Source organism: Patagioenas fasciata, chromosome 12, assembly GCF_037038585.1.
Source record: "Patagioenas fasciata isolate bPatFas1 chromosome 12, bPatFas1.hap1, whole genome shotgun sequence".
Classification (NCBI taxonomy): domain Eukaryota; kingdom Metazoa; phylum Chordata; class Aves; order Columbiformes; family Columbidae; genus Patagioenas; species Patagioenas fasciata.
Window position 1 is genome coordinate 12,640,031 of NC_092531.1, and position 16,335 is coordinate 12,656,365.

Consider the following 16,335-nt stretch of genomic DNA (forward strand, 5'->3'; position numbering starts at 1 on the left):
TTATAAAAGTTAAACAACTTATATTTAAGCCAAATCAACAAAATTCACTGGGATATGCAGTTGTTATTAACAAGCCTTCATATACAAAATAATGTACCAGCGGACTTGTTTTTCAAACAAATTGGTTTTTTATGGAATCAATTTCCCCACTCAAGAGCCTTCATGAATTCCTCTTCTGTAAAAGAAAGCATCTTAGCAGCTTCGATATGCAGCTTAAAGAAAAAAAGGAAAAATTAGGAGCAGAAGGTAAAATAGTGTGAATGACCAATACAAAATTCTTTATAACTGGGGTAGCTGAAAGAGGCTTCAAATCTCTCATTCTTTTTCGCAGTGTGGTTTTGATGGATGTTCTGGTTAAGCTGAAGCTGCTCTTCATATTTTTCTGCAAAAATGTATAGTGCAGGGATAATGTGATAAATTTGATGTCAAGCATTATGCTAAACAGGACCAACAGCTTTTCTTAGTTCCTTTTATATTGCTTTAAAAAAAAGTCAGTTTTAATGAGGCATGGAAATTGTTGAACGTGTGACAACTCTTGTGACCTCCAAAGAACGTGTATAAGAAAACTGGTTTACATTGTTTTGAGCTGATCAATATACAGCTTCAATTTAAAGCTATCACAAATCAAATACATCATTAAGGCTGAGCATGGTAGAGCCTCTAATATGTGTGATGTTAAATGAGCATTTTAATGAAAGAATCTAACACCATGGTGTTAATTAAATTAATAATTAGCATAAGACAAAGAGTAACTGTACTACACCTTAATGAGAAATACCTAGAGCTGACCAGGGGTACTAGCTGTGTTGCCATGTATCACACCGTACATCTCTGGTCCATAATGGCACATATATACACATATAGCCACTGTACATAAGTATTTGTTTAAAAATCATACGGTAGTCTGAATTTGTATTTTCATCATATAGGATATAGCACATTATTTTAAATTGAACACTGAAAGGAACAAAGAACTTTGAGGTACAACAAGGCTATTTTCTGTTCAAATGATGCAACTGCTTGGAAAAACGTCATCAGGGTTATCAAGGTTTGATGAGAAAACGAATACTAAAGAAATGGTTAGTGTATCTGCAGAGAACTACCAATGAAAACTCCCTGGTTCCAGCTGATGTCACAGCAAAGGTCACAGCTGTGCCACATGTCCTCATGCCCTCACTGCAGTATCATTTCTTTACCTGTCACTATGTCAAGTGGAAAGGAAGGTATCCCAGCTAAATACTTTTACTGCAAGTTTTAATAAAATGGTTGTGCTTTGAAGAACAGGAAACAATTCACATCTACAAGGAGCCTTGTGGGTTTGTTTTATATATAGACATGTTGTAATTTAAAGACAACAAAGCATACTGTAGTTTATGCACCCTCCAGCTCTGTAAAGCTTGGAGTAACTTCCCTTAGTCCCTTTTAAAACTAAGATTGTATATTAAATTCTCTCAAGGCAGCAGAGAATGGTCAGAAGAGACCAGCTGGAACACCAGCACTATTTGCTGCCAGCTGCAACTTGTTCTACTACTGATATTTAATACCTTTGTGGGATTTTTTTTCCTCTATCATTTTTCACGTGGCAGCACATCCTCACCTTCACACGGCGTTACCTGCTGCCTGCATCCGAATCTCCACACAGGCGCTACACTAACAGGACAAATTAGGTTTTCCTCATTCATTCCACAACAGGCTTGTGTAAAGCAGGGGGAAGCTGTGCAGGTGTTGGGGGGCACTGAGCACAGGGAAGCTCTGGCTGCACCCCTCCCCTCCAGCCCTGTTGCTGCACTTACAACAGGCAGTTGAGCACCCTTCTCTCTCAGCTGCTTCTGACTGTCTGTTCTGAAAGGAGAACTAACAGCATCCTCCTTCTGAGAGTAAATCACTTTTTTAATAAGGTAAGTGGCTTCCACTACTATCTGCAGCTCTGATACAGTATTCATATTTTTTTCTAAAATGTATTTAGTGAAGTTTGTCTGAGACTATGGTTTTGGTTCACAGTCAAACAGAAATACTGCTCTTTGACACCCATTTCAGTGAATTCCTGTTCCAGAGGACGAGCTACCTCCTGTAGAGAGTCTATTTCAAGTGAATGCTGTGTTTTTTTCATTCTCAGAATAAACTGTAAGGGCTAGAAAGGCCAGTCAAAGCCTGCGCTTCTGTTGGGTAAATCCCCAAGATCAACTCTGCATCTTGTTATTCCAGGAATTATAAATGGATTGAGATCAACTCCCCTCCTTCAATCTAGTAAATTCACACCTAGGATAGGTACTGGATTTTTTTCTTTTTGTTTTGGCCTGCAGATGAAGAGAACTGCACTTTGGCAGAGCTGAACGTGTACAGAACACCTCAGAATAGAAATAAACATAAGCAATGTTAATAAAGAAGGACACACTTGCAAATGTAGGTCTCGAGTGTAATGGCTCACTCCTGAGAGGGCACCTGTTAGAGCTGCTGATATGACAACTAATATGTTGGGAGGAAAAAAAATAGCCAATAAATATCTTGCATGCTAAAATGGATTCTACTGACACAGCACCACAGGGAGTTGCTGTCATTACCTCAACAGTATTTGTTCCTGAACAAGTAGATACTCTCAGTCGTAGAGCTTGTCAGCAATCCTTCCCCAGGACAGGCATGTTCCTAGTTAGGGATGGTGTCACTTCAAAAGACGATCAGCCTTCACTATAAAGCAACACCTTGGCAAGATGCACAAATAGAAGTGAGGCAGCTGCTCCCTTGCACTGAAACCTGCCAGCCCTGGGGCTCTGGTTGACACAATTACCTCATTTGGCAACAGCCACATTTACCTAGAGGTTGTTAACTGAGATACAGAAGCACTCTGGTTCTTACCTTTTGTCTCTTTAAAATATCAATTAATTTCAGCTGCTTTTTAAAACCTGTCATTAGCTCTCCTTTTTGTTTCTGCAGCTTCTTGTTTTCTGCTTTTAATTCTTCAATGGTTTTGAGTTCTTGGCTAGCTATATCCTACCGGGGGAAGAGAGGAGAAATGTGTTATTTCTAACAGTGGTGCTTTAACCAAAAAAACTTGACGTTGCGTAACAAAATGACAAACAGTAGCCACACATGACATTTCTGAAAAGAAATGGGATTAATCAAAATATTTCCACATCAAAACTACTTTAAAAATAAAATAAAAACTCAAAGAGAACAGCCATGGTTTGACTTTGTATGTATTAGGTGTGTATGTGTACTTTGCCCTTTTTCTGAACACTGATTTTCATACAAATGGGGAACATCAGAAGGGCTCTAACTTTATTCTGTATGTTTCTTCCTCCTGCATAGGTTGCAATTGTGTGGTCCCGAGATAACTCATCAAGCCCTTTGGTGACTTGTTCTAAGTCAATTTTGGAACTGTCTGTAAGAGATGCGATACTTAAAAAGCTGATCAAGCCTTTTGTCTCATTCTAGCATTACAGAATGTTTACAGTTGGAACTGGTTTTCCTAAGCCACTGTACCTTGGCACTTTGTTTAAGTCTATTCAGCTCCACTTTATACTTTTCTGCTTCTTCCAGGGCCCTGTTTAAGCGAACCTCTGTTGCACTCCGGCTGCTGGCAGCCTGCTTTTGTACACGCTTTAGAGTCTCCAGTTCCTATTTCAGAAGCAAAAGATAAAAACATAGATTATGATTAATGGTATTTTAATGAATTCTGTATAGACAACACATTTACAGCAAGGCCCACCCTTGAAAACTTAAGAATCTGTGGACTTCTTTGGCTTGCAGATAAGCTCTGCCTCAAAGACCATTAATTCCACTGTTGTAACATTCCCTTCTCCTTTGGAATCTTGAAAATGGATCTTTCTCACCTTTGTTTTAAACTTCTCTTAGAATAATTATGGAGTTGATCATGTCAGACGACAGGAGTGACTGAAAACCTTGCATGCTCAGTCAGAAAAAAGAGTTTTAAATGTTGGTATGTCCACGCTGTGGCAGACTTGAGAAGGGTGTCTGGTATTCCCCGCTGCCTCTTCCCCCCTACTCCTTTTACCTCTTTTCCCCAGAGACTACTACATGCAATTACAACAAGAAGTTACAACAGCCTACTGCAGATGGCTGAGGGTAGCAACTATTTCATCTAGCAGGAAACAGTTCAACGAAGTGTTTATGGCAACAATCAAACCAGTTCCCTCCTGTCTCTGGTGCTGGTATTTCATAGTGCTCTAAGTGGGGACATGAAAAAAAGAGAGCAAGATGAGGAACAGAATAGTGAGATTTTTAAAGATCAGGGAATACAGGTAAAAAGCAAAGCAGAAGAAATAAACAATTCTGGCAGAAAGAGCACATCTTGTCATTTGTAAAAAAGAAACAGACACTTGAAAAAAATATTATCAAATTTTTAGTAATGAGTGCAGAAAGATTCTTTTAACCACATCAGGGTAGAGAAGGGGCTTGTTAACTTTTCACACTCAGCCTTATTTCTGAGTAAGTGTTCCATTTCCTCAATTCCACACCAGCTCTTGTGGTGGTTACTTCTAATTTCTGCATCACTTATCCAAGAAATACACGCTAACCGACAAGTGGGTGCAGCAAAGAGTTATGGTAATTTTATGACCGGAACAGGTATTTTGGGGAAGCTTTGAATCTTCTCCAAAACAGATGATGAAAAGAGGAGAGTAAGATGAATGTCACTAGAAGATATGCAAAATAACTTCTGAATTAGCAGAGAACTGCTCATTACACATACCTGCCTTGTTTTGCCTTCTCAGTATTTTAAAGAATTACCACTATGTGTCATTAACATGTTGATCAGTAACCTTGAGAAATTCTAGAGAACACAACCTATTAGAAATAACTGAAGTGACTAAGGATGGTTGATCCAGAGCAAAGACAAGTGAGGAAAGGGACCATATTTTGGCTATGGTGGCTGTACAGGACAAGTGAATAAACTTCGCACCACAACAGACATCTCCTAAACACTGGGATAAACTTCCTGACTGTGACTGCACAAGAATCAGCACAGACTGTCCAAAGTACTTACGGCAATTGCCACCATGGAGGCTTTATGTAAACAAATGTATGTGCAGGATGGTTTAGGTATCATCTGCCCTGTCTTGGTTTAAGAGAATGGAATAAATGACTTGGTAAGTCTCTGAGCCCTGTTTACCGTGAGCCAATGGGGAGTATTAGTACTGCTATTGAACATTTTTCCTGACAAAATCAACAAAGAGGGTACTTATTTAAGGGAACTTAAAACCTCCAAGTAGCTGCACAAAAAGAACACATAAACTTAGAACATCTTAGTTTTAAAATGCCAGAACTACAGAACGCTAAGATGAAAGCGTGCCTATACAAATGCATAGTATGATTTAATGGCACTATCATGAGACTTGGTTAGGCCAAGTTGTGTTTTTCCCCAAATTTTCAAGTGACACATTCTCCTGGTTACAGTACATGTACTACACAATACTATATGCATTACATGATTTTGAAGGCAACTTCTCTCACTCCCAAGTCATTAAAGGAAAACACATGCTGCTCCTAGATGAAGTTCCAAACAAACAAAGCTGTGTGTGCAGGCCATCTGCTGCAGCCGGGCGCGGGTACCGCTTGGCACGCGTGGCCTGCGGCAGGCGCCAGGTTCCGCTGCACTCACCCACGCTGGAGCGGCTGGTTTCCAAACAGTCCGCTTTCAAAACAGAGACACCCCCATGCCTCAGCCTGCAGAAGATAGCAGTATGAGCTGCAGGTGGTTCTTTTCAAAATGTTCACCAGGTTCTGCAGTTTACAATAAAACTCTTATTACCAGAAGTAACTTATAACATTTATAGTGAAAAATGGAAAAAATGAAATTTCCCTGTATTCTTCAAGATTCCTTTCTGAATTTGACCTCTGAAAAGGTTGTTTTGTCTCTTCCAGGTCTTTTACACAAGAACTTAATTCTAAAATAGAGAAATAACTGATTGTAGGAGCAGAAGAAAAGCAATTAGCAAAATATATTATTTCATCCTTTAAAAAGGTGATCAGACCATTTAAAAAACACAATTTCTAAAACTGCTATCAGAGATTGAAACACTAATGGGATCATTGGATATGAACCCATCAAATTTGGGTACAGAGGGTGGTTTGATGAGGGTTTTTTTTTTCCCTTTCATGAGATAAATGAGACTAACATCTGCAATACCTTTTCTAGCGAAATGACTTCTTGTTGTAACCCTTCACTTTTTTTCTTTGCTTCTTGTGACAACATTTTGTACTTTTCAGTCTGCGAATGTTGCATATTGATTGTTCGTTGCAGTCTGGTGTTTTCTTCTTCCGCATCTTTAAGCAGAGATTTTAAACTCTGATTTTCATCATCCTGTTTGACAGTAATTAACAAAAAACCCAACTAAATTATTGCAAGGAAGCAGTAGGATAATACGATTGTAATGTTTTGTAACTAAAAGGCAGTTAGAATATACATATTGTAGATGCAGAGATAATGATTTTTTTAAATTATGTTATTTTTAAATGTTTAGATCCTTCGTGATGGATTTCACAACAATTTTAAGACAGGAAATACCTAGGACTAACTAAGAAAACAACACCAATTTACCAGGACAATACTTCAGAAAACAGTAACATTCTTCTCGTTTCGTCATCTGCAGTCTCTTCCTTGGAACTGTCTTGTATGTAAAACATTTAATTTCTCATAGTTCAAAGGTTTTGAGAATTAAGTCTCAAAATGTTGTAGAATAATATGAATAACAGTGGCATGTAGATATTCTGTGACACTTTTGTGAGAATAGCTAAATGCACATATTAGGAAAAATTCAGGGGAAAAGAAGATAATGTAATTACTGATAAATCAATCCATTATGTTTTAGGAGATTATCTGGTTTTGACTTAAAAGCAAGCTCATGATCCAGGATACATCAGGTATTCAAATTCTGGATTCTCTTAACATCAAGTGAGTCCTGTATTAACTTCATGACCTACTGCCAATTACATCCCACATTAAGCACTATAATTTCAAGGCCTTAATATTTTATGGCCTTTTAAATATTATAAGTGAATATTAATGTAGGTTAGTTCAGAGATACATTATGCCCTTAATTTCTTTAAGAAAAAGAAATCAAGGCACATACAGAAATGGGGTTTCTATGAAAACAAGTCTCTCCTGTCCACTCAGCCCCCAGGAGAACGTGCTTCTCACCCAGGAAATCTCTGTGCCTTACCCCAAGGTGCACGTGACCACACGCACCCCAGGAACTCCCACTGCTTTATATCTAAACCAGATTTACTGCTTCAGTATAGTAACTGAACTGTGAATTGGACAAAACCCAGAATCTACATCAAGGCTTTGCCGATATGAAATACTTCTCACGTTCTGAATGTAGTAAAGTTATTTTCACACAAGAGGAACTAGTACTTGAAACGATAGAAGAACAGGTACAGGGTTGTCTTCTGTCATCTGCTATAGTAATTGAATTTTGTAGTATTTTTGGCATGGAATTATGAAGTTCAATAGCTGACAAAATCATATTTGACTTGAAAATGAAAATTACTTTAAAATCCTACGTAACGACTTTCTCCTGATCACAGCATAAAAGTATTGAAATATAGAAGTAACTATATTGATAAAAAATAAATAAAGTATAAAATATGGATACAGAATATCAAAACCTAATTCCTTCTAAAAATTTATCTCCATATACGTGTCTCAAAAATCTTATTTAATATCACCCCACTACTTAACTCTAAAATAAAAGCTTGACACAAAACATATAGGTGGTTTGTCATATGTTCTGAATGTCATCATCACATGTGGGCCTGGGCAACAGGGGAAAAAAGCATTCTGACGTTAAGAGATCACAACTAAGAATAATCTAATTGTGCAAAACTGAAAGTTAGTTCAAAAGCCTTGCTTGACTACAAATGCCTGAAAAACAGGTGATCCCTTTGGCAGACAGACAGAGACTATTTGAGGTTTTACAGTTCAAAAGGTGTTTGAGCCTCACCTGAAAACAGATTGCCAGACAGTGCAGATGATACAACTCACCTGTAGTGTGCTCTAACAGTACAGTATCAGTGCAGCTTCACGCTGCCTTCACTTCCATCTGACCTGCTCAAATTATGTAATTCCTTCGCAGCAAGTGTAATCTTGAGAATGGAGAAAGCCTGATTTCTGATTTGATTATGATATTCTACTTAAAGTGATCATGGATCAGTGATTTCCATACTTTTTTCCACCAAGGATACCCCAAACCCCTGAATAAATTTCTCAAGCATTTTTATTTCTCATTCTGCCCTAAACATCCCTCTCTTCCCATCACCCAGCTCTGGGCACCACTCAATATTCTCTCTGTATGCTGAAATCTGTATTTGACTGTTACCATATCCTGTGCCTTCTTCCCAGGCTCTGGACAGGCTCTCCTTCCCAGCCATGCTGGCGAGGGCACCCTGCAGCACCAGTGTTCCTACACTGGGCCACATCTTCATTCCCTGTGGCTCTTTCCTACCTCAAATTCTTTTTCATTAAGTATATTCCATAAGCTTTTAGCCCAAGATCACATTTATACAGAAATTACCATTCTTGCCTCTAAATTCTTAGGGAATTTTAGAAAATAAAGCTTTTGCTCTTCATACTTGAAAAAGAAAGGTGAGGAAACTCTGTTGTGGTTATGTTAAAGGGGAACCTACTCTGTTTCTATAGATAAGAAAACTCAGCTCCTACCTTCTTCCTGCATTCGCACAGTACACTGTCCAGCTCTTCCTGCATAGCACGTAACTTTGCCTTAAGTAATCTGATTTGAGGTTCTGTGAACATAAAAGGTTACATTTCATATCACAAGTATGCATTATTCAGTGCAGAAAAGAAGCAAGACGGATGTAAGAACTCACTTCCCTCTTATTTTTAAAAACACATGATGTTGTTTATAATTACTAAAGAGAAATAGTCAAATGAAACCTAAGATTTCTAAATAAATTTGCAAGTTTCTCGTTCTTAGGCAAAGCTATTATAGATTTTTCCTTTTAATGACTGAACTCAACATCTTTAAAAAGTAAAAGAATCACAGTTCTCAAAATTGAATCTTGTTGGAAACTTTCACCATACTATGCTATACACTGCAGCATTCCTTGAGACTGAAGTCAAGAAAACTATCTTGTAGGGTCTGTCTACATTGCAATCAATCGGTGGCTGCAATTTGTGTAGTTACACCCAAAGTAGTTTTAAACTGCTCACAAGAAAGAATTTGATGTAAACTGCAACCCCCTCCTAATAGGTTAATACCCATCCTAACTTTATTCAAATAATAGTTTAAAATTAAACCAACTTAACCAGATTTTTTTTCCAAATGAAGTACTTCCTTGCTCTTGGACAGCTAAGAAACATACTATTGTCCTGACAAAACAAGCTGTGAACAGTGTATTCATTTTCTCCCTGTTCCCCACCCTTTCCCCAGGTCATCCACCAGGAGCTCCCCCTGAGCTTCCGGAGGCACAGAGCACAGGAGCAGTCCTGAGGATTAAGTTGAGCGACACGGGAACAACCGTTATCCACAGCAGGTATGAGGGGAAAAGCACAAAGTGCAGGAGGAGTATGTGGAGCTGAATGTGAGGGGATGGATGGGGACGTGTTCATTTGTTGTAACAGAAATTATTTTAATTTCACCCACCTTCCCTTATCAACTGTCAGCTGCAGCTTAAGTTGTAACTCTGTAGAGGCCAATAATAAGTCAGATTTACCTTTTCCCCCCTGTTCCATCCTTGCTAGCTTCTGGGAACTAGTGGCTATCCTGAGATGGAGACCACACTGAAGCCATCAAGTTTAATACTCTTTCATGTACTGCTGTACTATTAAGTTGTTTGATTTTATTCATAAAACATATTGTAATTTGGCATTTAAATATCCTGTGGCAATGAATTGGCTAATTTAATTATGTATTGTATAGCTTGTTTTAAATCCAACTTAATGTGGCATTTACTAGTGTCTGCATTACAAAAACACAGCTTTCCCTTTGCCGTTACTACTTTCATTACAGAATCCTTCACATTGCCCTCAATTCTTCTGTTTTCAAATTGAAGATTCAAATTCAAGTTGTTCCACACTTTTAATTGCTTTTATATATATATATACATATATATATACTCTTTCCTTTATCCTTCATAGTTCTACATCCTTGTTTTGAGGTGTACAGAACTGTGTTTCATACTCAAGATGGGGTAGCATCAATTACATAATAGCATGATGACAACAGTACAGTATTTTGTCTTCTGTTATCTTCCAAAGGATTTCTAACAATCAAATTGCCTTTTCCACCATGAACAAGCAATAAGTTTAAGCTTTTGTAGACATCCTAATTAGTAATAACTAAACAAAGTCCAACTCAGAAGTAGGTGTGATTAAAGTTGTTTTTTCTATCAGCATTGCTCTGCACTCTTTAATGCTGATTACAAACCTCCATTCTATCACCTTACTCAGTGCCATGAGATTCTTCTATAACACTTCAATGTCAGTTTTAACTATCCTAAAATCATTGCTTCATACACACATTTGTTTACCAGCTAGCATTCTTTTTTTACAGATTCTTTTTCTGTATATTGAACAATGTCAGCTCCATGATGGGTCACTCTAGGACTATACCACTACCTACAAAAACTGGTTGTTTCTTTTTACTATTTTGTTTTCTCTTTTACTCTAGTTACTAGTCCTCAGACAATTTATCTTCCTAGACAGTGCTTAGCAGTAAACCTTACTGAAAATCCAAGAGCACAAATATAACCACACCAGCCTTGAGAGGTGTCTATGATCCTAAATTGGTTTGAATTCTCACAAGAGGTAAAGACAATTAAACAATTAGCTTCCTAATTGGTCAAATTTAATCACCTGATGAAGCTGAGAAGGGGGACGGGTATCACTTTCTAGGATGGTCTTAGGTTATACAGCAAGCAACAGTTTGGTGACTGAGAAGAGGACATTGGGGAGACTCCCATACCTTACAAGAAAGAATAGGTGTCTTGAACTTCTGTGTGATGACACATTTGGGTATTTTGTTCGTGTGTGTGAGTGTATATTAGATATAAATAGAGCTTCATCTTCAGCCTTCTATGTGTCTGTGTGCTACTATCATTTGCTTGTTACTGCAGAGTTGAGTTGAGCCACAGAAGAGGCTCCTGAGAAAAGTAATGTGTAAGCTCCTGTGTTGGCAGAAAAATGGCTGCACTGTCATAACCTGTGAATGTGAAATTAAGATATGGAACTGAAGTCCAGAAAGTGCAATTCAAGAGGCTCAGGGAAAGAACAATGCTATGGAGCCTTCTCAGCATGTTGGCCTAAAAAGTCCAGCACAGGCACATAAGCCTCAGGAATCCCTTCCTAGGAGATGATTCCCATGAAGGGATCAGCCCACTCTGTAACAGGCCCTATTTAGCCTATTTAGTAGCTACCTCTACTTCCTTGTGTAAACTGTAACTGTTCTGTGAATTTGACACTTCTAGCATACTCTGCAATAACTTATTTAGCACATTAAGGAGGAATTCAGAGTGTCCTAAATAGTCAATATGAAATTTATAAAACAAAAATATATCCAGAATATTTTAATTAAAGTTACAGAAACAATTCTCAATACTCAAATACATGCTCTTGGTCACAAGACCTGATCACTAGACACCAGTAATAACTCTTCTTGAGTTAACTTGGATTATTTTGGTGTAAGCTTCCATTGCAGTCCAAAGCAATTTCTTTTTAGTTCAAGAACAAGAACTATAAAAAAGATATCTGAGGTTCTGTTTTGGGAGACTTATTAATGGAAGACTTGCACATAATTACATGAGGTTAGAAATCAAGCTATTTTTGTGCTGGCATGCTTGTTGATGTCAAGCTGTTAGATTACAAGATGTTTTGAGTATTTCATACTATTGCAGTGAATCTCTGACTTCATGCTTGCTTTAGCATTGTAAAGAAACTGCACAAACCCACTGTTACCACACCAGAGCCAAGAAGACAGATGTGCATCATGCCTTTGGCTTCCCTGGCAAAGGCTGCAATTCCCTTTCCTACTCCATAGCGTATTTCAAAGAGATGGACCCTGTTTCAAAGATACAGGGATTTCAGATTGGGTCCATCTTTTTGAAACACCCTGTATTTCTAGCACAAACAAACGCAGCATTTGGAGGGGGACAGTATCTGGAGGATTCTCATTCAAGCACTGTAACTGAAACGTTACTCCATTTACTAAGATCTTACTAAGATTACTACAGCATTGATCTGAGAAACGGCTGTTTCCTCTAAAGGCAGAGTCCATGCAAAGGACTGAAGTTCATCTTTTGGGAAATACAAGCTTAGCATCACGTATTTCTATTTCCCTATGCAAATGAATCAAATGTTATGCACATATTCAGCCTATGTAACCACATGTCTTCCTGCAAAGGTGGAAATCAATGTAAGAATTAATTTTTTCCAATGATTATTGGTATGTGACCGGATCTTCCTCTAGGACTACACAAAGAATAAAAACCGTCTGTTCCTTTTCCTTTAATTAAGAGCTCTAGAACTTTCCCTGTAATTTCTACAGAAACTCTTCATTTTTTTTCCCCAGGAGAACCCATTTCTAACAGTCAGGAAGTAAGCATAAAAGTACTTAAGCATGGAAAGAAACCTACCTGCTCTGATTTCGTTTCCAGTGCTTGGAATAATATCATCATCTAGACAATGTGGTAAGCCTTCTCGCTCTACTTTTTCTTCTGTTTTGCTTATTGTTTTTGCTAAAGAAAAATCCATGCAATCGTCCAGTACTGCAACATCATCAGCACTTTGTACATCCAGGTTTCTTATATTTGAACTAAAAAAGAGCAAACCCTAGATATTAAATTTATAATACAAAAAAATTACAAAAATATAGCATACTTGCTATTTTTAAAAGCATACAGAGTTATTTACCTAATGCAACTTCATTGCTCACATTTGTCTGAAAGATGCACTGATGGCAGTTTCTCAGAAAAAAACAAAGGAATGTTCTCTTGGCTTTAGCTACTATCCTCTGCCTTAAATTCTGTCTTTTCCCCTGCATATTAACTGTTCTAGAACTCTGTCTTCTCCAGCTATAATCTCACCTTACTACCACAATTTCTGTATCACTTTGCCTGGCCTAGGAAGGAAACTTCAATGATCCTAGAAGTTGCATACCAAAAATTTCATAAAACCAAAACACAAGGTGTGTGACACAGTTGCTATGCAGGGTGTCTCCTCAGCTTTTTTTTTTTTCTTTTATAAAAAGATGACATTGTTTCCCACAGGATCTGAAGCTCTTAAGTTTTTATTCCAATATATCCTCATCCTAATGCAGCCTCCAAAGTTGCTCTAGCTACTAACTTTCTCCCACAACTTTGGGTTCACCCTGCAGCTCCTGTACCTGCACTTCTAAATCTCATTATGTAGTGCCAGCGCTCTCTCCTGCTGCCTCCAATCATGTATTTCCCACACTGCACTCACTAGGCATCCTTTCACTGAAGGAGTTAACAGAGATTAACTGCCAGCCTGGAGAAGTGCTTGAGCCGAAAGCAACAGTTTCATTGTTGTAATATTAATCACATATGTTCACTAATACTTGTTGGTGCTCTATGCAAGTAAAGAGACAGCTACATGGTGGAGCTGACTCAGGAGGGCCCCAAAAGTTTCATACCTTTATACAAATATATATAAACGTAGAAGTGTACATGAATAAAATTAACCCAATAGACAAAAATAGCAACTAAAATATTTTATTACAAACAGACAGATGTGTATAAGATACCTTGAAGTTGTTCTTTTCCCCTTACTTCCAGAGTATGGTCTGTTCTGAGCCATGGGCATGGAAGCACATTTCTTCATGTTTGCTAGCTACAAATTTTTTTCAGAAAAAAGTTATTTATTTTCTTTTTAATAAGTTAGGAATTACTTTTTTCTAGTGTTTCTTGTGGGTTGTTTAGTTTATATTTTTCATATATTCAGACTCAAGGAAAGTATGCTTTTCAAACTTTCAAAAGCACAGTTTTTCAGTTTTATTTGCACTTGTCTTTATCTTGCAACTTTCATGTCTATATGCCTGAATTACAATACACGCAATAGTCATTTGCTTGTAGCAGCTTTTGAACACACACTTATAATAAATTCATGCATAAGCAAGGCTCTCAGCTTTTATGAAGATATTAACTATTGCATTTATTTGAAAAATGTTTAGCATACATTCCAAAACATGCTATTTTTACACATTACTTTAATCTTATAAATTCCCTGTAGAAAGATCTAACAATATTTTTGTTACCTTCACTCAAATATTATTCAAAAATTAGGCTGTATTCTGATAAATAACTGAACATAATGTTTTCAAAGCTTCAGCTCACCTCCTAAAAGATTCAATGTAATTGTAATAAGAGACTATTGCGTTTGTTCCTAATATAATCTCCTTTCTCTGTTATATTTCCCTTCCTGTATTCAGTTATTTTGACTACTTGTTTATTATTACATCTAGAAGACAGTAGTACTGCCTGTAGTATTATACTGGGCGCGGAGGGAAGGGGAGGAAGGAATAAATAAATTTTGTTCTAATATTTGGCACCTGGAATTTTTAATTTGACGTTCAAAACACTGAACACTTCAGTGCTTTACAGATGAGGAAACACAGAACACAAAAATTAAACATGATATAAGTCCACTTAACTACCAGTGGTGCTAAGAAACCCTAGTACCACTGTCCCTGTAGAGCTGCTTGGAACATCATTTCCTTTTGGCTTCCCACCCATCTAAGTCCCCAGTGTAGCACAGCCTCAAAACCAGAAGTAACACGTGGAAATTATACTAGAAGATAAATTAACCAGGATAGTTTTGACTTTGATACCTCAGCATGTGAGTGTGTAGATGAAACTTCAGGACAGAGTGGAACCCTGCAGAAAATAAAAATTCAGTGAACACGTATAACAAAATAAACATTTTACAATAAAAATTCAAAGCCCTCTTTCAGAATCAGGACAATAACATTTTAAATGTCTAGAATAAACAATATAGCTAAGGTGTGAACATACTCTAAGTCCAGTCATAGATTCAGTCTCATTCTCTGTCCTTTCCATTCTACCTAATTTGCTGTCTAAATCACCTGGTGAGTCCAAGATGTCCATTAGAACCGTTCACTTCTGTACCAGAATCTGAATCTCGTCTCTTGCAATTCAGGCGATTGCGGCAACTATGAGCTGATTTGATCAGTGATTCTCTGTAGCAGGGAGTACTCAGCCAGTACACAGAGGGTTATCAGCTTCAACAAGAGAGGCTGACAGTCCCTCACCAAAGATCACCAACAGCTCACTGGTTAATACACCTACCTGACATACAAATCCCTGAATTAATACAAAGAAAATGAAGTGATAAACCAGTGTCCTCTACATCGTAACAGAAACGGTGTGCTCAGATTGACTATTATCAAGTCAATTGACAGGGACTACCAAGTGAATATGAGGTGGGAGCAATTCATAAATTAAGCCTCATAGAATTTTATCTGAAATACATATTTTAAATATCGTATCAATTTTACAGGTGATAAAAAAAAAAAAAAAAAAAAACAGGAATAAATAGGCAGCTTTTTATCTGCTTATTTGGCTGAAAACCATGCTTCTTAGTAACTGAACTTCAGGTTAAATTATTATTTTTTAAATCTGCTGGAAACAAGCAGAAAGTTTTAGCATGCTGTGTGCTATTCAGGTCGAGTTTCTTGTCATATGTATAACATTTTTGCTTTCAGAATGAGTTATGTGAATCGGTGTTATTGCACTGAAAGGTGACTTTTTTTACTACCCTTTATAATTTTTAACTTCAATTAAAATGCTGGCTTATATAAGATTTGAAAAAAAAAGAAAAAAACAAAACATTAAATTTCAGGCACATCAAGTGACCTCAATTTTTTTGCCAAGCTGATTTGAGCAAATGTTTAGATCCTGCCTTTAAAAATTTCACAGACATCCATTCATCAGCAAGAATTATCTGCACAAAGCTCCAGGTTTTATTAATCCAAAAAAAACCTGGAGAAATTGTCTGTGTGCGGGTGGCAACAGACTTCAAGAATAGTATGATTAGTTTTTGTCTATTTACCCTATTTTCCTCATTCATCCTTCCTATTGGCTAGCTTTAGGAGCACGCAGAAGGTGAGGATTTGCTGCCACAGAAATAGCAGCTATTCTGAAAAATATGAAAATACAACACTTTCTATAGTCAAGAAAACAATAAACTTCTCTCCATCAATAGACTAATTTGTTCCTACTCTGTTGTCTCAAGGCCTTCTTTTTAGAAAAAAGCAAAGCAAAGCATAAAAATCCCAAACCTCATTGTTCACTAAATTCCTCAAACTTGTTTAACCTTAATGGTTT

At 37.3% G+C, this 16,335-nt stretch overlaps 1 protein-coding gene and 1 long non-coding RNA gene across 2 annotated transcripts in view; one reads left to right on the forward strand and one right to left on the reverse strand.

The window, feature by feature from the left end:
- Positions 1-16,335, reverse strand: part of TEX9 (testis expressed 9) — a 21,613-nt gene continuing 5,278 nt past the window's right edge. Inside the window, exons 5-12 of the mRNA XM_065847694.2 lie at positions 14,820-14,865; positions 13,737-13,822; positions 12,607-12,785; positions 8,678-8,760; positions 6,146-6,319; positions 3,481-3,615; positions 2,854-2,988; positions 1-212 (exon numbers count right to left, since the gene is read on the reverse strand). Of these exons, the coding sequence (XP_065703766.1) occupies positions 138-212; positions 2,854-2,988; positions 3,481-3,615; positions 6,146-6,319; positions 8,678-8,760; positions 12,607-12,785; positions 13,737-13,822; positions 14,820-14,865 (913 nt within the window). The 3' untranslated portion in view covers positions 1-137. The remainder of the gene's footprint in view (positions 213-2,853; positions 2,989-3,480; positions 3,616-6,145; positions 6,320-8,677; positions 8,761-12,606; positions 12,786-13,736; positions 13,823-14,819; positions 14,866-16,335) is intronic.
- On the forward strand, positions 6,516-12,655 carry LOC139828931 (uncharacterized). Its single transcript, XR_011741019.1, has 3 exons — positions 6,516-6,629; positions 9,408-9,510; positions 12,543-12,655. It is a non-coding gene; the product is annotated as an uncharacterized lncRNA (long non-coding RNA).